The 24,597-nt window shown below is 42.3% G+C and overlaps 1 protein-coding gene across 2 annotated transcripts in view; it reads left to right on the top strand.

The window, feature by feature from the left end:
- Positions 1 to 24,597, top strand: part of COL4A6 (collagen type IV alpha 6 chain) — a 907,271-nt gene that overhangs the window by 660,961 nt on the left and 221,713 nt on the right. For both annotated transcript variants that reach the window (XM_078688783.1, XM_078688784.1), the window contains 3 exons: positions 2,050 to 2,271; positions 9,222 to 9,383; positions 11,620 to 11,790. In XM_078688783.1, coding sequence (XP_078544909.1) covers positions 2,050 to 2,271; positions 9,222 to 9,383; positions 11,620 to 11,790 — 555 coding nt within the window. The remainder of the gene's footprint in view (positions 1 to 2,049; positions 2,272 to 9,221; positions 9,384 to 11,619; positions 11,791 to 24,597) is intronic.

Genomic DNA, 24,597 nt, shown 5'->3' with positions numbered 1-24,597 from the left:
CGTTCTTGGAGCACCTTCTTTAAAATATGTACTGATTTTTGTGCTGTCATTTAATATGAACACAAGTACATTATGAATATGAATAAATTGTAATATTTGATCTATCAAGGTGATGATTTGATTCTATGTCAATATAAAATTCCACTGTGACCATTATTTCTGTACTGGTGTTCATCGTGGCCTGGAACATTTTCAGTTTGCAATGCTCCCCCAGTGCCTCTTAGGGGTTCATGAAAGTGATTGAGGTGGTTGAAGCACATCTACAGAGATCGCGGGTACCACTCTTTATCTACATTGACGACTTGCTGTTGAAGTTATAAAGACACAAGTAGTCCCTCTGGGGGAAGTGAAACCCATGACTTCCACTGCAATTTTTTACACAGCCTTTCACTAGTAAGGTGCTCCTAAGAGTGTGATGGTGCAGTGAAAGTGATCATATGTCAATAAAATTCCTTTATTCTCAAGTGTCTCCTCTGTTTATATTTTCTATTCTGATGATGACCCTATTCTGAATAATTGTGTTCGTGGGTCGAAATGATGACAGACAACTACTACAGTGGACTGTTTTTAAATTAATCTCGGATCTGAACACACTCAATGGAAGTGTCTGCTTTTCCATCTGAATGGCCTTTTCAGTCACATGTAAATACTTGCATAATGTATAACACTTGGGCACACATTATTTACACTATAACTTTCACTCTGCCATCAGCAGCTTAACTTTAAAATGGATTCATAAAACAGAGTTCTTGTTTGCAACAAGACAATCTCATTGTGAAATAACAATAACATTGTATATTGCTTCCTAAGCCTTCCTAGTAAAGGTTTTTTGTAAACTATTGCCAGGGAAGTCAAGGGCCACTCTTCCCTCATAGGGACCACTTGTGTCTTTATAGCTTATCTTACCCAGGTCCCAAGGTTACTGGGTTGCCTCTTATTATTTGAGAGACTTGCTGTTGAAGGCATGCTCGACCCAGGGTGCCGCCAACCACCTGCAGACATACCATAGTTGGAGTTCACGATCAGCGAGCCAAAGTCATACCTGACTCCTTTGCAGATGCTCCCTTACACTTGAGCTATTCTGGACACAATGCTGTTTCTAGCCTTCCCCTGATAACAATGTGTCCAGGACATTCAGGTTCAGATCTTGATGTTTTAGCCTCTCTCCTGGACCTCAATGCAGATGATTATGAGGCTGCTGGGGTTGTTACCTCCTACATCCCGCTGGTGACCCATGGCAGATAGCACATGCGGGCTCTGCAGTGCAACCTCAAATCTCAGTGGGCACAACATCAGGAAAATCTGTCATAGTATATTCAGAATCTTAGATCGTCTGAGGCTAAACTTGCTGTAAAATCCCAAGATCAGGAAAGCTAGAATGGGTGCTAGAACTTTCGCATACCTAGCTACTAAAATGTGGAATTCTCGGCCGTATGCCCTGAGAGCCTCTCCCACAGAATCTGATTTCAGAAGGAAACTTAAAACATGGGTGTTTCTTAAACCTATTTAATATTAAGATAGGTCCTTCATCGCCTTATTTGCCTTACCAGTCTCTTTGCCAAACTCTCGTGTCCAGCGCGGGGACACACTGAAGAGGTGTAACCATGCGCTTTATAAATAACTTTAAAAAAAAGAATTACTACCTTCTAGATTTTTATTGTTGTTTTTGCCCCATGCATGTCTGCTTACAGTACTTATTCTTTCCTGTTAATAATAAAAATGATTTATACTTAAATAAAAGAAAAGTTCATTGTCAGTTATGACTTAAAGTAATAATGTCTAGGGCAGCCTGTGTAAAGTAATAATACCATTGTATTTTTATTATAACTGAAATTCAGTAAATGATCTCAGGTTAAATGAAAGTAGATTGAATTGTCCATGCTCTGTTTATGCTGGAAACGTGCATCTATCCCATCAACATTTATGATGTCTTGTAATTGAACTGTGTGGCCAGAAACACTGAAATGCCCTAGCAAATATATGATGGCAGTCAAAATAGAATTATATGACTTTTTATTCTAAATTCTTAATGTTTTTTTCTCTACAAAGGATTTACTGGTCCTCGAGGTGATCAGGGTCCTCAAGGACCTCCAGGACTGGATGGAAGAGACGGTTTACCTGGGAAAGCGGGAGTTCGTGGACCTCCAGGTACACCAGGAGCCCCAGGAGACGTGTTAGGTGCTGAGACTGGCTCTCCTGGTAACCCTGGTCAAGATGGATGCCCTGGAGATAAAGGCATACCAGGAGATCCTGGGTTTCCAGGCGCTAAAGGTAAGGGGATTGCTTTTACACTCATTTTGAATGTATGGTAAACCAATTAATTATGAATTGTGTATTGTGCAACTGAATGAGAAAAGGAGCACTATGCTGTTATTTTAACATTTTAGCTTTAAAATTACCCACAGCCTTTGGTATGCAATTCTGGCTTCCCTCAGAGGGATGCCGCCCCTTGTTGAGGGCCCATTTGGCGCATAGACAGGCAGGAAAATTATTAGTGGGCTACCTATCATGGACACAAAATTTCAGAGTCTGCCATCTTTGTGATGGCAGAATTAGGAATTATGGGACAGCGTTACGACCGCTTCCCACTGGAAGTGGTTGTATAGGGGCATACTGACCCTAGGGGTAAATAGCCCATTGGCTACTACCCTACACTCCCCTAACACCCCTAAATCTAGTGTTTATGGGAGCTCTTAGCACCAGGAAATTAGATCCTGCTGACCTGAAAGAAAAAGATGGATGCTGACGAGCAGGAAAAGAAGATCAGCAACTGACTTGGCGCCAATCCAGCTGGCCTGTCTGCTCTCCTCACAAGAAATAAGGGGAACCTGCCAGGCAGATTAGATATAGGCCTCACATGGAGGTCCTGGGATATACCACCCAAACTAGAATCAATCAGTTCAACACATGATGAAAAGTAAATACAATTTTTATTTCATAGAAAAGTAATATTTTTCAATATATTGGAAGCAATCAAATAGAGATTTTGTTTTTTTTAAAAGCACATAATTTAACAAATATAGTCCCACATGTCAACATCAAATACAAACTCTCATACCTTCATGCATAACAACCTATCAAAACACTCTCAAACACAACCAGGCATCCAATACACAAGTACATAATGGCCATGAGCTGATCTCGCAATAATAGATGGAAAACAATCATGAGGGGGATGACAAAGGGTCAGTCACATAGACCACAGATGACAAAAAAACAATTTTGTTGTCATCTGTGGTCTATGTGACTGACCCTTTGTCCATTATTCACATTGTTTTAATAGATCCAAGCATCTGCCAATCAGAGGCAAGACCCAGGACCACTCTTCCCCCTCAGAGCCACCATACCTCAGATTTCTAACCGCACATGGTGTTAAGGGAGTCTCCCTGAACTTTGCTCAGTTTGTTACAGGTGTGAACTTTTGACCTTGTCTTCTCTTCTCTAGGAAGGAAATATTTATCAGCTAAAACTCTGAGGTACTGCATTTTCAATATTTTCTCAAATATGTCTTAAGTATCCAAGAAAAGACTCTTCAAGACAGGTAAGTCTTGTGGCAAGCCTAGACTTTTTTTTATGAAGAGCCTCACAAAGATTGTTTATACTGCCTGCATCCGAACCATAGAACAAAGGATTGTAAGCACTGCAGAACCTTTTCTGGCAAGACCTTCAACGACAGAAAAGCCAGACTTCTACTATAATTTCAGAGGAAAAAGTCCTGATTACACTCTGGCTATGATGAGGAGGATACAAGTCCAAAAAGCTAAGCAACTGAGTGAAAGCAAAAAAATGAGAGCTCTACCTCATATGCTAAGGACTGAAAGACATCTAAGATGCTGAAAAACATCTGATACTTCAGCCTCTGAAAATTCCTTTATTCAAATAAAAGACCTTGGCTTCCTCTGTTCCAGTTACACTCAACAAAAATCAGTCTGTCGACAGTGGTACCAGCGTTGACAGGAACATCGTCGACAATATGTTTATCGACTGTACATTTAGGGATGACAGTCACCCCTACCACGTCGATGATGGCTTCATCGTCGACAGAACCGACGACCACCCCATCATCAGTATTGACAACAGTAATCCCGTCGATGACGATAGTGACGACGGCCCTTTCTATTCGGAAGAAGATCTTCATATCGTTGACGGCATCGTCGTCGAGCCGTCAACGAGGCATAAAAAGATGACACTCTCTAAAGAAGGTCCATCAGCACAATTGAGACCAGACATCGCCTCTCCAAGTAAGGTCTCCCTTCTGCCTCCGGCTCACCTGCTAGACATGGAAGAGTCTTGTGATGAAGGCCTTTTCGGCCCGGCTTACATCGCTTCTCAACCAAGAGTAAAATGGCAAGATTCAGGGGATGACGAAGGTCATAACAGGCACACTTTTACTTTCCTAGAAGAGGATTTCTCATCCACTACTCTCCAGCTACTGATTCCCCATAGATATGATACTTTCCAGGAACACTATCTCTTTGAAGACCAAGATGATGAACACAAGAGTTCGAGGGAAGGCACTATTTTGGTGCCCATTTCCTTGGTCATTGATCTAAGGCATATGATCTATGACAATTTTAAGGGCTTTCCTTAGTCAACGGCGCCAGTTCCTTTTCTTCCAGTCCAAGCTGATGTGCAGGAGGTGACACCTCGACCTAAAAGTCCTGCTCCTGTGCAAACCCAAGAGTCCTGGATAGTACTTCCTCTCAATACCATCATGAGGCGTTTACATTGAGAGTGATCTGGACAACCAACCTGAAGAGGTTGAACTTTTTCAAGATCAAGGAACAGTGGGTCAGGAATGGGATGATTCTGACTCCTTTTTCGTCCTCATCAGAGTCTTCTTCAGCAAGTTCAACTCTTGAAGACAGTGGAGGGTTTCATGAGCTACTGGAATGTGCATCAATGAGGTTCGATCTGCCTCTCCCTGTAAAGCAAACAGATTGTCTTCAGTATGAATTTGAAGACTCTGCAAGAAAGTCAGTCAGATCGATACCCGTTGTCAACTACATAGGGGAAGAAGGCCTTAAGTTAATAAAAAATCCAGCTTCGGTCGCTGCTGTAGTCCTATGTATGGACAAAAACTATAAAGCCCTGGATTAGTCACCAGCCTTCTTGAAACGGCATCCACTCCAGATTCGGTGATAATGCAGGCTGTGCTCAAGGAATCCATCTGCCCCTTGTTGACCACCTCCAGACAAGGAAGGAAAGAGGCTACATAATATTGGCAAACATTTTGCAGCCACCGCAGCCACTTCCATCAGGGCCTCAAATGCTTTAACCATTCTGGGTCGTTACTACTGCCAACTGTGGACCGACCTCACTCCTCTTGTGGATCATCTTTTAGAGGATAAGAAAAAAGAGGCAAGAGAAATTTTACAAGACAGTGACAAAGCGTCCTCTCAGATTATTGACATGGATATCTCATCCATTGCTTTGTGTTCGATGGTGGGAGTTGCAGTTCTGTGCCATAAGGTCCGGTTGAAGGCCACCTTGTTCCCCCAGAGGTTCAAGACAAGATATTTGACATGCCCTTTGATGGGGAAAATGTATTTGGCAAACATGTGAATGATGCTTTTCAGTCTATCAAAGCGGACACTGAAATGACGCGCTCCCTTGGAACACTGCAATAGAGGTGTTTTCAGCCCTTTTGTTGAGGAAGAGGGTAATATGTTCATTGACTTTCGTATCAGTCTTACAGATTCCAGCCATATGCTCAGCAAGGTTATCGATCCTAGTGCGTTGGGCTACAACAACAACAGTAGTACAGGTCTTCCGCTACAGTTTACACAAGACAGCCAGCTCGTAGGCGACACTCGACTGTGGGAAAAGCCCAAGGCTCTGCAAAGAGACAGTGAGTTTTTCCCAAGCACCAGCTCCCTCCTACCGGCATCAAAAGTCGATCCACAATCTCTCCGTTTATTATCAGTGGGAGAGCATCACCACAGACAAATGGGTGTTAGACATTATACATCAGGGTTACCGCCTGGAATTTTTTCAAATTGCATGTCACAGGTAGCTGCTCTCCTGAGAAAAAATGGCCATCAGTTATTCCCCTACCCTGGACGACTGGTTAGTCAAAGGACTCTCGTTCCGCTATGCAGTAGGATCTACCCTGGCTTGTCAGCAGCTATTCAACTTTCTCGGACTGAGATTGAATGTGGAAAGTCTTGTCTCCTACCAACAAGGTTGCTGTTGTTTCTAGGGGCCATTCCACAAGATAATGGATATGGCTACTTCTCTGATAAAAAGAAAGTCCACTTTCAGTAAGAACGTTGAAATCCCTACTGGGGTTGCTATCCTTGTGTATCCCATTAATAAATAAACTGTCGGCTACACATGAGGCCATTGCAGGAACAGCTGGATGCGCAATGGGTTCAAATCCATGGGTCGTTCGAGGATATCGTCAACATCACCCCTGCAATGAAGCAAGCATTGCCATGATGGAGTAAGGAGGTCAACATCTCTCCAGGTCTCTCTTTTGATTGGCATGATTGTGCTATGTAATGACAATGGATTCCTTCCTGGAAGGTTGGAAAATTGTCGCTCCAAGAATCACAGATGCACATACATCTTCTGAAGCTAAAGGCTGTATTGCTAAGTCTCCAAACGTTGCTACCTAGAATTCACAAATCTTCTGTCTTAGTAAGAACAGACAATACCACCACCATGTTCTACCTAGCCAAGCAGAGGGTAACAAGATCGAAAAGTCTCTCATCTCAAGCTCAACAAATTTAGAAATGGTGCTGCAGAGCTGCATTTTTCTACAAGTCAATCATGTCCCATGCATATAAAACGAATGGGTGGACTCTCTCAGCAGAACAAGTCAATGCCACAAATGGGAAATGAGCTAAAAACAACTATCCCAAGTCTTCAAGAAGTGGGGTACACCCAAACACGACCTTTTTGTAACAAGTCACAACAAGAAATGCAAAGTGTTTGCAAGCAGATTCCATCAGAAAAGGTCTTGTGGGAATGCTCTTCAGATACAATGGATAGGAATGTTTGCTTATGCATTTCCACCCTTTCATCTCATTCCCAGTATGATATGAAAAATGAAAATGGAACAATGCCATCTAATTCTCATAGCCCCATCATGGCTGGTACAATACTGCTCTGATGTCTGTATCTCCACTCATTCAGTTGCAACCGATGGAGAACCTAATTTCCATGAACAACAGCCAAAGCTGGGGATTGTACCTCATGAACATGAGTTTGGATCTCTAAATATTCCAGCAGAATGCAGATCTATCCTAGAAAAGTCCTGTTCTGTTTCAACTTACAAGTCGTATGTAGCAAAATGGAGAAGATTATGTTGCTGGTGTTTCACAAACAATAGTAATCCTTTTAGGTGCGTTTAGCTGCAATTTCCAGGTTCAGAAGACAAACTGGTGAAATTTCACTGTGGTTCACCAGGCTGATAAAGGAATTCATAAAGGGCCTTTTCCGGGCTTTCCGACCGATAAAGCCTCCAGCAATATACTGGCAGCTAAACATGGTCCTTTCCCAACTCATGAAACTGTCTTTTGAGCCAATACACAAGGCAGATCTGAAATATGTTTCATGGAAAACAGCCCTTCTATTGGCCCTCAAATCTGCCAGAAGGATCAGTGGGATTCAAGCGTTTTCTGTCACAGAAACTTTTCTACAGTTCAGAAAAGATAGTGTTTTTGAGAACCAAACCAAAATTCATCCTGAAGATTCCGCCTTCTTTTCATCTGAATGAGCCCATTAGTCTTTCAACATATTTTAAGAACCTTTCTTCAGCTGCAGAGACCTTTCTTCAGCTGCAGAGAGGGCACTCCATTCTGTGGATATCAAGCAGTGCTTGAACATTTACATTCACAGAACTATGACTGTCAGAAATCGGATCATATTTTCATCTCTTTTGCGCCTCCCAGAAAGGGCTGCTGACTTTCAAGAAACAGTTTAGCTCATTGGGTGATGTAGGCGATTGCTTTTTGCCGCAACAAGGCAGGAAGGTCACTATCCAAGAATGTTGCTGCCTATTCTATGAGAAAGATGGCGACAGCCTTCTTAGCTGGAGCATCGCTTCCAGGCATGTGTCGAGAAGCAACTTGGTTGAACGCTCATACCTTCACCAAACACTCCGGTTCGGATTCAGCGTGGAAAGCAGATGCTGCGGACGGACAGGCAGTTTTGTGTCTCCTGTTTCATTAAGGTACAGATTGTTATTTCTCTATTTCACTGCAATTTCTTTTCTGGTCTATTGTTCATGCTGATATCAACATTATTTGCACAAGGTATCTTGTATGTAGAGTGGTTTTCGCCTAACCCTCCTCCATGTGTTCTTTGCTTACTGCTAGGTACTCTGATTCAAGCATGTGAATCTATTAAAGATTCAATACTGGAGAAAAAACAAGATACTTACCTGTACACTATGGTTCTCCCATATTGATATATTTTCATAGATTCACATGCAACCCGCTCTCCTCCCCGTTTATGCACACCACTTAGATACCTCATGGATACATATTTACACCTGTGCTTTAAATCTGAGGTTTGGTGGCCCTGCAGGGGAAGAGTGGTCCTGGGACTTGCCTCTGATTGGCGAAAGTTTGAGTCTATTAAAACAGTGTGAATTAGATTAACAATCTCAATTGCTTTCTCTATGTCTTTTAATGTATTTACAATGACTGCTTGAGTATGGGGAAGATTCAAGCATGTTAATCTATGAAAGATATTAATATTGGAGAACCACAGTGTACAGGTAAGTAACTTGTTTTTTGTTTTTTTTTAAGTAAAAACATTTCTATCTCGAAACGTACTTACCTGATTTTGCTGATCTTGGTGCCTAAATATATAAAAAGATGCATGTTATTTTTATAAATTGGTTTGAATCACCTTATTGAGTCGTGTGTACCATTTATTGACTGTGTGTGTGTTGCAGATGTCTAAAACTCCTCTCTGATAAGCCTAAGACTGCTCGAACACATTGCCTCCCACGAGAGCACCTTGGAATTGCTAGAGCAAGCCCTTGTACCCTTGTAAGGGATTCTTTGCACAGTATACCTCGTTTTGGTATACTAAATAATGAGCCAGCTTGCTACAGATAGGTGAGAAAAGCGCAACGTACTTCGCCCCATTTTGGTCTCCCCCTCCAAATAGTCTGCACAATTAACAGATTTGCTTCATGCCATTTATCTACTCTCAATTTTTATAATGTGTTTTTCCTCCATAAACATGAATTTCTTATTCCACAGGCTATGACGGAAGGCCGGGTTTAATGGGTGTCAAAGGTGAACGAGGTGATCCAGGATTTCCTGGAATTCCTGGTTCAAGGGGACCCCCAGGACCTAGCGGGGAATTTGGCATCAGAGGAAAGCAAGGTTCACCTGGGGGCTTTGGTTATCCCGGATCACCAGGTAATTTCCATCAACTATTTAATGATAAAAGATAAATTATTTTCAGCATGTGTCCACTCAGAACAGACGTTCCTGCTTTTACCGATGTGCATGTCTTTATAACGATGAGTTAGAAATTTAAATGTGGTTGTATCACTTTTACTACGTTAAGCTTAAATTTTAGTTATTCCTTTCTATTCCAGGTTTTTTCAGATTGTGTTATATTCTTTTTCTAGCCTTCCAACTAATTTGAATCCTTGCTTCTTCTCAAAATACTTCTCTTTGGACCGTTTAACCTTTAACACATGAAATGCATTTGTTTATGTTTAATTATTGCTTTAAAACCTAAATCCTCCTTACAAAATAAAAATATAACTCACAGGTGATGTTCAAAGTAAAAACGATTTGTTTTTTACCAGACCAATAGCTGCAAGCATGACACACTAAAGTGAGATGATTATTCTTAAAATCTACAGAATTGGCATGATGACAGTGACTTCTTGAGTGCATGCTTGTTTTTGGTTGGTGTGATGGACTTGTCAGTGAGCACGGTTCCTAATTGGACAATGGCCTTTGATGAGTATCGCTGGAATTCGGTTGCAGCATTCTGCCTGAGACATTAACTCCCTGTTTCCACCCTTTGTGTTTTCAATTGTCACCTGTTGTTGTCTGTTTCTCCTTCATCACGCCTCTCTTCCATTTACCATCAACTCTCCATGTCTGATGTCACACTGTTTGCTTTTGGGTTCATCACATAGGCTGCGAAGGTGAGAAGATGCAGTGTAGCATAAAAGCTTATGGACTAACTGCCTAGCTTTTGATGCTACAAAGATTGCATTGACTATCAGTGACACCCCTTATCGTAATGTAGCAGAAAAAATAACAATTGTTGCCAGGATTCACAGATTGAAACAGCAGTGCACATACAGTGCTATGATTCTATGAAACCTCCTGTTCCTGCTACTCCACCTTCTATAAATAGCAACAAAACAATTGCTACTAGAAAGTGGTACATATGATCCTTACTTTAATGGTGCTACAAGGCTTGATGTTAGTGCCATCTAATATTATTGTTAAGAACCCTTCCCTTTTAGGACAGGAATGCACTTGTCAAGACGGCCATCATAGAAACATGCAATGTACGTTGGACATTTCTTGCGTTTCCTTGCCTTAACCAGTGGCCTTTGTCGTGAGCCACCCTCCCGTTCCCTGATCTTTAGTGTGCCATCTTGTTGCATCAAGATTATTTATGCAGTCGTGTTAGTGTACTCAACTTCAAGTCAGCTTGCCATTGTGCATCCCCTCGACAATAGCTCTGATCCTTGAGTTGCTTACCTAATATTGTAAATAGTTATAACAATACATATTTTTATTTTGTGTTTAATACCTCAGTCTTGTAAATAACTGGGGTTGAATAAATCGTTAAAGATTTTTAACTATAGGCTTGGACTTCCTGTCACTAGGTGATAAAGCACAAATGGTGACACACATTGGGTGTATTTCTTTCCAATAACTGTAAGTCCGGTATTGTACAATTGCTCTGGATTGTGCAACACATATCTTAACTCAACAGTTCAAATAGTTCTTATCATGTTTGTGAAGTGCCTAGCCTTGGGTGCAATGAGTTGCACATAAGAATGTCATGCTCCAAATAATTGTACTTATCTGGAGCATGACCAGATAATTGCGTGAGTAAATTCACCCTCCACCTTTCCTTTTGATCTCCTTCCTGATCTTCTAAATTATTTTCCCATTTCTAATGTGAAGGTGCATTGAGCACCCATTACCCTGTGGAGGAAGAAGTAACTAGAGAGCACAGAGGTAGTCAGTATAAATTGTAGCTTCCACTGCTTTGCCTGACCCATTGCTCTCTCCATGAACTCCATCGTCACAAATCACTGGATCGCTCTCATAAAGTTTCTAATAATGATAACCTGCATGTCATGTAGCTCTGACATGTTGGCTAAAAGCTATCACGTACACAATAAGTACTAATAATGATAAGGGGTTTCACTATGGCCAGTTTTTGTAGTGACTTAGGTAGTAATCATCTGTGTAGATATTATATTGTTAGACAACTAATGCTTTGCAGTTTCTAAACTTTCTCTGTTATAATAAAGCTGCTTGTAGCATAACTGGTTGTCCATCTTCAGGCTTAACATATGTGCAAAGTGGTTGCGCTTGGTGAAGTGTTCTGATCGACAGGTGCTCTGCTGTCACAGCATGCATTTTTAATTCCACTCTACAACAATTGCAGGTTTTCCTGGAAAAAAAGGATTCATTGGGGACCCTGGACCCCCTGGTCCCGCTGGCATGAAAGGACAGCCTGGCTCTGTTGGCAGAGTAGGTCGTCCTGGCGATTTAGGACCACCTGGGCCTCCTGGAGGTCCTGGTCAAGATGGGCTTCCAGCACTTTCCGGATTCAAGGGTAAGTGAAAATAGCATTCCATCTGTAGTCTTGCAACATGTAACTTACAGATTAACTGACATGCCCGGAAGCTGTCACTGTAATGTGTTCTAAATGAATCAAAGACACATAGAGGACTCACTTCATACAGCAGATGTCTACATATACATATACAAAAACGATTTACTGTAGAATCCAGTGTAAAGAAATATCACAACATGATATGATTACTTCACTGCATATGGAGGTGTATATTGGTTTCTTCTCTTACAACAAACTGTCCATTTCTGTATAAACGTCACCCTTGCTCAAGAGTCATTGTGCAGCAATTCTGTGTTTAAGCTAATGGCTCAGGAAACCAGAGTTGGTGCATGTGCTTTTCCATACCAGTTTCCATAATATCTGATGTTGATGTAGAAGGCAAAGCTTCCAGTTCCTGGGCGTAGTAGACATGATTATTGTAGCCCAAACACATTCCCATGTTTCATATTCCTTAGGGCACTGCAGAGTTTTTCTCTTGCGACATTACAGAAATTCTAGTGATTGCTACCTTTACAATTGTAAAGACTCTTCTATGTGTTAAAATCTAAATGTTTGCACCCCTTTTAAGTTTTTTCAAGAAAAAAAAGTTGCTATTAGCCATTCCTCTTTAGAGTTGCAAGAAAAGTTGTTTTGAAGTTGACACACTAGAAAAAGATTTTTCGCACCAGTTGGGACTCATTAGGAAATATTGTCAGTGTATGGGGGGAAAAAAGTATACCAGGCCATAAACATAGTTAAAGCAGACAACTCAGTGAATGGCAGGTACAACAATAATAGGAATTGACACATTATACATGCTTTGCACCCCTAATTTCCATAAGGTAATATGTTACCAAAGCAGTAAAAGCTCCTCTGCACCCCATCTTTCACCTTTCCCTGCCCTAACGGTTGAGAAGTTGCTTTTATAGTTCATCATTGTGGAGAATAGGATTATGGTGTACTGTGTGTGGTACAACTTACAGGACAGGCAGAAAAGTGAACTTGAGAATCTTTTTTGGGACAGCTGGTATCTTACATGAAGTGCAACCTGGAATTGCTGACACTAGAATGGAATATTGATATTTGTATGGAAACATTTTACATCAACCTTCCGTTCCAGATGCCTCACACTTCCTTCTGTTAATGCAATAGCGTGAAACAATTAAACTGTATATATATATCGTTATAGTTAGGCTGACCTTTTACCCATACAAAACCATAGGAATTCAGCAGATATAGTTATACTTATGTTAAAAAACTATGACTCGTTGCCTTAAGTTACTTAATGGCACGAGTTACAGTTTTTTCAGATAAGGATTGTACGAGCGAACAACGCAGGGAAATACATTGCATGCCTTAACCAGGCATTTTTTACCCCACATTTGTTTACATCGCATGCCCTTACCATGCTTTATTTATAGATATATAAAAACGATCTATTTGTTGGGGGTGAACCCCCACACCCTCCAACGTACCTTAAATGCGTGGGAAAGGCATACGCTGTAAAGACATACATGTGATTAAAACATGCACGCAAAAAATGCATGGTAAAGGCACAACTTGGTAAAACCTTGTTGTAAAGGCTGGTGCCCAACTATAAGTATAACTAACACTGCTGAATTTCTATGGTTTGTATGGGTAAAATGTCAGCCTAACAATAACGACCCTGTAACCTTCGAATTTATCAGTAAATTATTATGTTTTATATTTTTTCTACTGAGGGCTAAAGCTGCGGAGGGGTCACGATTAAAGGTTTTTGCGAAATAAAATTAAATATGCAATTTTGGGCTCATCAAGGGTCCCTTACGGACCACTCTGTGTGTTCTCTGGGGTCAGGATACCTGCATCCTGACCGCTTATATGTTTTTTAAATGGTCTTTTCCCTGCATCGGGCCGATCCGAGAAATAAAATGGCAGTCGCCACTTTTCTGTGAAGCTGATTAGCAGGGCTGAGGGCATTTCAGAGCTATTACACCTGTTCCCAGTACTTAAAATGGGGGCCTAAACTGGGGGTGGACCTGCAAAAAGGCTGTTATCTCACAAGGTGGCAGTGCTGCTTGCGTTGACTAAGAAGAGGGAGAGTGTTGCAGGACAGTACCTTGGTATGAGCCACACTACTAGAGACTCCATATAGCAGCAGTCTCCGACCGGCCAGGTTTTGCAGTCTGCCGAGTTGCCCACAATATGGAGTTAAGTGACTTACCGCATTGTGAATTTTTATAATAAGCATTCAGTGTGCCATTTAAAAGATTAACAGTGCTTGCCCTCTGAACTTTTTGAGCAATTGAAGCAAGCAGTTTATTCTATTAGTTGAGCACAAATGCACATTAACTGGTGGGACAGAGGCGAGGTGTTCATTGCAGACTGTCCAAAAGTCATTCTCTAGTAGTGTTGTAGCACTGTGGTTATTTTACAAATGCACAGAGTACACAAAACGTGGCTGAGGGGTGAACTCCAGGCTGTCCCATATTCCCAATAAAGGCAAGGGGACAGCCGCAGCGAGCACTTGCCAATTTTTCCAGAAGCTGCAAATGGTTATAACATCTCAACTACTGGGGGCTCTGAAGATTCCTGAGTCACTGTCTTCCTCTAGTACAAAGCTGAAACATTTAATTGTGAAGAATAAAAAATAATGGAAGCTATAGAGACGCTCACCATTAGTTAACGTCTTGTGATAAGACATGGACAGAGAGATAGTCCTGCTGAAAGTGCGTATTTGAAATGTAGAAGACAGAATGGTTGAATATGCACAAGCTCTGGCAACAATGGGCTTCACCTTGATGAAATATGAGGGAAGGCTTGCAGACTTGAAAAATAGACCCCAGTGTAATAATGTGGCATGCTATATGGAAAATTGTTCCTGCTGTTGAGCCTTTATGCCCCGCCTATAAACAATGACCAAGGTTTTGCGGACATTGGATCAGTCCTCTGCGGAAATAATGATCACAATGTACTGTGAATGGGTGATTTCAGTTGTGTGTTTAACAAGCTCTTGAATAGCTCCTATGGGATTGATAGGCCACTTGGTAGGGTTTTCACATAAATCACACACCTTGATTAAGATACTGGCATTGACTGAAGTGTGAGGAGTGCAGCATGGTGAGCAGAGGGGTTATTCTTTTCACTTATGTCCACGTGGCTCCTGCTTGCATATTGATTATATATCAGTGCAGCACACTACAGGTATTTTGCTAATGGGATTTGGGGATTTATTTCAATAGATCACTCTCAAAACCCATGTCTTTAATGTTGCAATTGAGGCAAGTAGCCATTTGGTTTCAATGTCCCCCGAATCTTGGAGCTCTGCCAGGTAAGCCCCAACAACATGGGGTTCAGTTCCCTCTGGGGCTGACAGGTCTTCTAATTGAGGAGAGAGTACCTGAGCTGGTAGCTGATGAGAAGCTGTCTTCCCAGACTACTTACCTTTTCTCTTGGAGTGTTGGGACATTCTTTCAGAGTCCAGCACCTCTCCGTGGTTTTGCTCTGTGCTCAGGTTTTTACGCACACCCATTCAGGGATCCCCAGCATGACTGCGTGGAGCTCTACCTCATCCCATTCTGAGGAATGGAGATCATTCCCTAGCACACATTCAACAGGAATTGCAGAGGACACAACCACCTTTTTCTGGCCAGTAACCTCTCCCCACTCCAAGGACACCATAGTCATGGAATTAACCCTGGTGACGTGATCAGCATTGGTGACTAGAACCGTTTTTGCAGCGTGAATCTTTTCTGGATTCACATGCTATGCATTATTCTGCTATCTAGTGGTTGGGTCCGAAATTGTAGTATTTCTTTCCTTTTTTGTTGTTGTTGGTGGTGGGCGCCGACATACCAACATTTAGTGTCCTCCTGTGACGTCGACGGGCTTCACAGAAAGCTCCCACCTTTGGTCCCCATCTTCGGATTCCTCTTTATTTTTCAACCGTTGGGTCTGGATCGAGATGGAAGGAGCTCCAGAAGATTGGATAAGGATCGACAAAACAATTACGAAAATTATCCAAAGAACAGGCTAAAAGATTCTTCGACGTACCGGACTTCGAACCTAGGAGCCGGAGCACGACGAAGAGGGAAAACTAATACTTTAACGATGCACAAAGAATGCGCATGCAGGGGGCTCCCTGTGCGCGGTAACAGGCAAAACACCATTCAAATTCTGTAACAATTGTCATCACAAATACACACAAAAAGATCAGCATCCAGTCTGCAACCTTTGCCTGCCACTGGATCACTGCAGCGACGATGGCAAGGCATGCTTAGCTTTCACCCCGAAGACTTTGAGGGTTAGAGAGAGGCAGAGAAGTGCCAACTATAATATGCAGGGTCAAGGCCCGCCACCATTGTTTCGAGACCTGGGCCTCTCCAGCAAAGACAAGTACAACATCAAAGAAGGTCCAGAAATCGAAGGGGACACAGACGTCACAGTCGTAGAGATCGAGAAGAATGCTCCAAAGGAGGTAAGAGAACCGTTGACCTCAAAAAAGATAAGCTAGTCCAGAAAAACGGACTTCTGCCCTCAAAAGGAGCCTCGGCAGTCGAAACACTCGACGTCTGCAAGCGCGTCCAGGGGAAAACAATTCGTCGGTTCTTTAGATAAGGACTCTAAGACAGCAAAGAAGACTCTCAAAAGTTCAAAGATGTCAAAAGACAGTCCCGAAAAGGACGCTTCGACGTCCAAAAAAGAGAGGTTCAACAGCTGCATCAGTGCCGTCAAGCTCCAAATGAAAGGCGGAAAGTCTTGACGCCGAAACTCATGCGTTAGAGATGGAGAAAAAGAAAAAGAGACTCAAAGTAGAAAAGATTTCGACAAAAGGATGAAATTATTCAAAATTCCGCCGAAATTTTCTATCGACGTTGAAAAACAGGCCAAGGAATTACAGCCACCAACAACTCCCGAACCACAAGATGAAGATGAAGAAGAGGAGAGGAAGTGGAGCAAACTTACGCAGGTTCGGCGACCTCGGAGGCTCAAGACCTGCAATGGTAAGATCTCCACGCCAAATCGCCAGAAGAAGCAGTGGAGACATATCCATTGAGGCCTTTACCACCAGATGACATTGGAATGTATAACCAAGTCATAAAGAAAGCAGCAGATACTTATGAAGTTCAATTGGAGGAAGAAAAGCTCCAATCGTGTTTTCTGGTAGAAGCCTTACTGCCTACCCAAACAAGGAGCCAATTCCTTCCCATGTTACCAAGTGTTTTGGATCAGGGTAAGGAAGCTTTTAAAGAACCAGCCACTTGCAAGGCGGTCACGCCAAGAGGAGAGAAAAAATACAAGCATTCCTCTAAGGATCATATGTACATCAAGGACTCCGTGCCAGCAGACTCAATTATAGCTTCTACAGCTCGAAAGAGAGCTAATGTACCCACAAATATTGGCCCTCCACCTGACAAAGAGAGCAAAAGGGTGGATCTCATGGGACGAAAGGTTGAGAGAAGTGTGGCACTGCAGTGGCGCATAGCTAATGCTAATGCATTGATCAACAGGCATGCATATCAACATTGGGAGGAAGTTGGAAAGCTGTTAAAACACCTGCCAGAGCAATTCCAAAAGAGGGCAAGTCACTTCATGGAAGAGGGAAAAACATGGCCAACACATGTCTAATATCGGACCTAGACGCTGCTGAAACAGCTAGCAGACAAATGGCAATCGGTATTACCGAAAGGAGGCATGCAGGGCTGCAAATCTCTGGTTTCAAGCCGGAGGTGCAAAACAACATTCTAAACTCACCTTTCAATGGAGAACAGCTGTTTGAAGTGTGGTGGATGAAAAACTAAACCAATTAAAGAAAGGCAATGAAACAGCAAGGTCTATGGGTGCACTGCAATTCATAGGCATGCGTAGAGGCACACCCTCACGGAGGCCAATGGGCAGAGGTAACTATCCACCTACAACCTCACACCAAGCCTTTCAACTGACTTACCAAGGAGTAAGCCAGTGACAACAACAGCAGCAGCAGCAGAACTGGCACTACCAACAGAGTAGGCAATCCTTTCATGGGCTCCCTCGGGGAAGAGGCCAGCCACAAGGAGGGGGACCACAAACAAGCTTGTGCACACTCCAAAGAAATCACGGAGTGTGTTGCACAAAAGAAAAACAATGCAAACCAAAAACAGAAAACAAAACAGTTCCTGCAACATATTACACCAGTAGGAGGCAGGTTAACATACTTCATCAAAGAGTGGAAAAAGATAACTACAGACAAATGGATGCTAAATATAAAACAGTATGGTTACTGCATAGAGCTGGCAAAGAAACCTCCCAACAAAAGCTCAAGCAAAATACATTCCAAAAAGAAAATATCTCAATTACTGCAAGAGGTACAAGAACTTCAGAGCAAATGTGCACTAGAGCAAGTACCACGCAAGGAAAGGAACAACGGCATTTACTCCACGTACTTCCTTATCCCAAAGGTGGACGGAACTTTACGACCAATACTAGACCTAAGGTTCCTCAACAAATTCATAAAGACTCAAAGATTCAAGACGAGAACACTGCGAGAGGTAATACCTCAGCTGCGAACAGGAGACTACATAGCAACCATAGACTTAAAGAATGCGTACTTAGATGACTGGTTAGTAAGAGCAAGTCCCTACAATCTATGCAAACAGCATATAGAGCAAGTAATGGAAACACTAGTTCAGTTAAGTTTCTCAATACACTGGGACAAATCTACAACAGAACCAGAACAACAAAATGTGTTCTCAGGAGCACAAATCACTGCAATATTAGGAAATGTGTTACCAAGTGAGAAGAGAACATTAGCACTACTGAAGGAGACACATCTATACCACAAGGGGCAAGCTCTAACAGTGAGGACAGTAGGGAAACTGCTAGGAATGATGGATTCCTGCATTCATTTAGTCCCCAACATTCGCCTACACATGCAACTGTTCCAGTAATGGCTTCACTAGCAATGGTCACAGGCAACAGGGAGTTGGGAGGATCTAGTGGTTGTCACGCAGACAGTTCATCAAAAGATGGCATGGTGGAACAAAACTAACATAGCACAGGGCAGACTTTTCACAACATCAACTCCGACCGTGACCATAACAACAGATGCGTCCCTAATGGGATGGGGAGCACACATGAACAACCTCAAAGTCAACGGATTATGGACACAGCAGGATGCAGTGAAACACATCAATATCTTCAAGTTAAAAACAGTATTCTTAGCCTTAAAAGCCTTTTGAAAGAACTATTCAGGAAAAGGGTGTTGATAAAACAGACAACAAAACCACAATGTTTTACATAAACAAACAAGGAGGAACTCAGTCCGTAGAACTCACAAAGCTAGCTCAAGAGATTTGGAGATGGGCAATTCCAAGGGTAATAGACATAATAGCAATACACCTACCAGGGAAGGACAATGTAGAAGCAGACAGATTGAGCAGACAAACAACATCATCCCACGAGTGGGAACTAAATCAAGCAGAACTCCAAATGATTTTCAGGAAATGGGGGACACTACAAATAGACCTATTTGCAACACTCCACAATGCAAAATGCCAAAAACTTCGCATCCAGGTGACCTTGCAGTCAGTCCCTTGGGAATACGCTCTTGATAGACTGGTCAGGGATATTTGCTTACGCTTTTCCCCCAATACCATTACTGAACAAGGTGCTCAAAAATGCAAGATCAGCCAAATGACATTGATTCTCATTGCACCACAGTGGGCCAGACAAACTTGGTTCTCAGAAATAATGGAGATGTCGCAAGGGACAATGCACAAACTGCCAAGAAAGAAAGATTTGCTAACCATGCAAAACGGGAAAGTACTTCACCCAGAACCAGAGAGCTTAGGCCTAGCGGCATAGAATTTGCACATCTCAAACTACCAGAAAGCACAATGGCTGTTCTAAGAGAAGCTAGGAAATGGTATACAGTGAAGTGAAAGAGATATACACAATGATGGCTTAAAAAAAGTCTTTCAAAGAAGATTACAATGGAGAGAACAGTGCTAAAGTACTTGATACATTTACTGGAAAGTAAATTATGCTATACATCATTGAAAGTGCACTTAGCAGCTATTGTAGCGTATACAAGAAGAGAAACAAGGAAACATTTCTTCACTTCACATGTGGTCAAAAGATTCCTAGAAGGAGCAAAAAGAATTGCAACTCCAAAAATGGCGCCAACACCCACATGGAACCTGAGCATAATTCTAGCACAAATGATGAAAGCACCATTCGAACCACTGCACAAAGCAACGCCACAAATGCTCACACTAAAAACGGCCTTTTTAGTGGCAATAACATCCTTACGTAGGGTTAGTGAACTACAGGCCCTAACACTACAGGAACCTTACTCCAAATGCATAGTAACAGGATTGTCATGAGGACAGATCCTCAATTCATACCAAAGGTAGTATTAAGATTCAACATAAATCAGAGAATACAAATGCCAAGTTTCTTTCAAAACCCAAGGACAAAAGCAGAAAGAGCTTTGCACACACTTGACGCAAAAATGGTGGGCATGTACTACATTGAAAGAACCAAGGAATACAGGAAAACAAAACAGTTCTTTCTATCTTTTGCAAACAGTTTTCTGGGAAGACCAGCAACCAAAAACACCATTGCAAGATGGATAGTGCATACAGTTATGCCACAGGCAAGCAGGACAGACCTTACAAGGTGCAACTATTGCCTTTATTGCTAATACTCCAATTCAAGAGATCGGCATGGCTGCAATATGGTCTTCAGTGCACACATCCACAAGACATTACTGTGTTAACATTCAAATGAACAAAGAAGCACAAGTAGGAAAAAAGGTCTTACAACATCTATTCACAAACCAAAGTTCATCTTCCGCCCAGCCACCACAAAACTAGCAAACCGCTACAAAGTCTATGCATAGCATGTGAATCCAGAAAAAATTCATGCTGCAAAACAAATAGTTTCTTATCTGTCGATGTAGTTTTGCAGCTTGAAGAATTTTCTGGATTCACTAACGAACCCATCCTTCTCTGCTAGGAAGGATGAGAATAGGAGGAGAAGAATTTTTTTTTAAAAAGAATCCGAAGATGGCGACCAAAGGTGGATGCTTCCAGACGAAGCCCGTCAACGTCACAGGACACCAAATGGTGGTATGTCGACACCCACCAACAACAAAAAAGGAAAGAAATACTACAATTCTGAACCCAACAAATAGATGGCGCAATAATGCACATCATGTGACTCCAGAAATTCTTCAAGCTGCAAAACTACACCGACAGGTAAGAAACTATTTGTTGTCCAGTCAGCTACAGTTGTGGAGAAACCAGTTTTTCGGTTGCCACGGTGACACTTGTACCGGTATCTCTGTGATTCCACTCTAATTGCATTAGTATGAGGCTGTTGTCTGTATTTCTCCAGATTACTGGGCCAGACAGCCAGGGCAGCTACATCCACCCCATCCTCTGAAACTAAAATGGCTTCAATTTGCTCTCCGACTTGGTCAAGGCACACTAAGCATCCCATCTGCAGAATCACCACTGCAGTAAGAGCTGCAGGTGCACTAGGGGAAGTCTTTAGTGCGGCCCCCATTGTCTTTGCAATTAAAGCACCTTCTCAGGATCCCAGTTCTTACCCTGGTATCCACCCTTGGTCTGTGTTTTGTCTCGGGCCCACCCTCCTGAACAGGCATTGGGGGGACTTTCAGAGGACTCTTTGTTTTTGTCTTTAGACTGTTCACCATCTTCCCTTGGGGGTGCTTAGGAACACTTTTCATTTGGTCACCACCACTGTGATTTGTCTTGGTTACCCCTAGTCTTGACCCTGTGGTCAGCCTTCTTTCCCAATTCTTGGGGAGAGGCTGGACCTAGGCCATCCAAGTCCTGATGCAGTTTTTAATTTTTAACAGATGCTCTTTCATACTAAGATTATAAAACCCATCACAGTCTTGCACCTTGTTACTTTTAACCAGCCATCTAGTGTGCCTAAGAAGTCAACAAAATATACCTAGGTCCGACTCGAGGTTTTCGGAGTTTCCCAGAACCTGATCCTCTACTCCTCAGTGGTGAGTGCAAAGTCCTCAATCAAGGTATCGTTCATGAGGCCATAGGACTCAGCATCTACCGTATTGAGTGTGAGGAGTCTATCCATTCTCTTGCCGGAAAACAGCTTTCAAAGTAGAGGGAACCAATACTTCTGGCTGAGTCTCCTCATCTTATAAGCCCTCTTAAATTCTGTAAACCACTTGGTGATATCATCACCCGCTACATGTTTGGAGACAATGCCTTTGGGGATTTTAGGGTCAAAAGCTTCTTCTTTCTCGCTATCACAAATTTTAATGCCACCAGAGATGGGTGCTAGGCCCATCACATCTCTCTCTTTTTCTAGGGCCAAGATTATAGCCTCTAGGGCTATTCTACTAGCTAGTTTCTGAAGTTCCGAATCGTCCACCTCAACTTCATCTAGGGGTACTACCAGAAGTAATCGCAGTGGAGGAACTGCGGAGGATTTGTCATCCTCACTTACATCTCAACCCCCTGTATCCTCAGAGCATTCTGCCATTGCCACGGCTCTATCATTCTCAGCAAGCAGGGTCTGTAAATGAGCCTTGTTAGGTTTAGACCCCATTTCAAAGTTCCATGCTTTGCGAAGGTCCTTAAGTTGAGACAACATAACTTTCTTGTAAGGACCCAGGTTGAGCGCCTGGATTTTACTCTCTGCCTCAGACATGGTTTTAGATCAGTTGGGACCTTTTTAGTAAGATAGACAAATCTAGCAAACTATTCTTTTTAAAGGCCTAACTGTCTAGGATACTTTTAAGAATCTAAAATAATTGGACTGGGGGACTTAAACAAGGCCCTACAGCACCGTTTAAATAATTTGTAAAAATCACCTACATTGAAAAAAAATCACCCTTCACCTAATATCAATTGTGGATTTACTTTGTAGTATCACCTATTGACCAAGTGGTCTCAACACATGCAAAGTCTTGTATGCCACTGCTGAACCATTAATGTAGGAAGCTCTCTCTTTATATAGTGGACCAAAAAGAGGTACGCTGTGTAAAGTGTCTAAACAAACCCCAATTGGTTTACAGAGGCACATATGATATCCCAAATGCTCTCTTTTGTTGTAGTGTGGGCATCAGTGTGGCATATCAGAGGGCAGTGTTAAGCATTTGTTGGCGTACACACAGGCAATAAATTAGATACACACTCAAGAATAAATCCAAGACCATTTTAGAAAAATAAGTTGTATTATATATAAATTCTGATACCAAGAACTTCGCTACCAAGTACTTTTTAAAAATTTTGATTTTAGCAGGCAAGAAAAATGTTCACTGCCTTTTTATTACTGAGACCTGGGCGAAGGAGCACTCGGGTCTTGACTTGACAGACGCCATCCCCCAAAGGCTATACTATCCTTATATTTGACTGCCCTGGTAAAATTTAAAAACCAGGGGCTAACCCAGCTAAATTGGCATCAGAATTAGGAAATGCTGGAAAGCAAACAGAACACTCAGAAGGCCCCAAACGCAAAATAGAGGGGACAAAGCATTGCAGGGTGCTGCCACTGGATCTCTTTGAGCTGCCTATAAGAAACTTGTAAGGGAGAAACGTACTAAACGAATAGACAATGCTTGGCTCAAAATGTTCTCCCTTCTTAAAGAAAAAAATCCAGCTCCATTTTGGAAATATGTAAATCAACTCAGCAACAATGGCCAGTCTAAGGAGAATGGGGTACCCGAGAATGTCTGGGTTGATCATATTATATAGCTCCACAGCGGCGGGACAGGCCCAATGAAATACCCGCTGCAGTTTTTAAATCAAACCGATCCTTTTGGGCAGAACTTCTCACGCCACTTTTTAATCAAGCCTTTCTTACAGCCACAATTCCTTCTACTTGGCAGGGCTCAATATTACACCCAATTTACAAAAAGGGCAACCGCTTAAACCCGGCCAATTACAGATTAATAGCATTATTGGATATTGAAGCCAAGGCTTACGCTCGTGTCCTGCTGGCTGAATTAGAAAATTGGGTCACAGAAAATAGCATCCTCCCTCACACCCAGTCAGGCTTCGGATCGGGCTGTTCTACAACAGACAATATAACAGCGCTGGCCTATTTGTCCTGGAAGGCTACTCTCACCAACAATCCACCCTTATTCTGCTGTTTTGTGAACTTCAGTGCAGCATTCAATAGAGACGATCTAGGAGTACTATGGAATAAGCTAAATTCTTGGTGGATACTCTCCACTCTTCTCTCTGCACTGATGTCACTACATCAGAAAACCTGGGTGAGGATTAAAACCAGCACCATAACAGTATCTGCAAAAATTCCAACAGAAAATGGATTAAAACAAGGCTGCGTATTAGCCCCGCTACTTTTTAATCTCTATACTGCCGACTTACCCAAAGCACTGGCTGGTGCGACATTGGTTGCCCCAAAACTGGGCAATGAGCGGCTCCAAATTATGCAATACACCGATGACATTGTCATCATGGACCATCCAAGAATGGGTCTACAAAGAGCGCTCACTGTCCTTAACACATACAAAATAAGGAACAAACTCCTGATGAATGAGTTAAAAACTAAAGTCATGATTTTTGGGAAACATCAAAGAAACAAAATCTTGATTGGAGAGTAGATGGATCATAAATAACCACCTGCACCAGCTACAATTATTTGGGAGTCTGGTTCAATGAAAGGGCAAATCAAGTGGCCCACCTTAAACATCTTTGGTCCAAGAGAGCTGGGGTTATACACAGCCTGAATCGGCAGCTGCACCGTCCCTCTGCCAAGCCAATTTTAAGGGTCTTACATGCCAAATTGCTTCCAGCATAATCTTATGGCCACCTGGCTTTTCCAGGT

The sequence above is a fragment of the Lissotriton helveticus genome, chromosome 4_1, assembly GCF_964261635.1.
Source record: "Lissotriton helveticus chromosome 4_1, aLisHel1.1, whole genome shotgun sequence".
NCBI lineage: Eukaryota > Metazoa > Chordata > Amphibia > Caudata > Salamandridae > Lissotriton > Lissotriton helveticus.
This window is presented reverse-complemented; position numbering and strand designations above follow the sequence as displayed.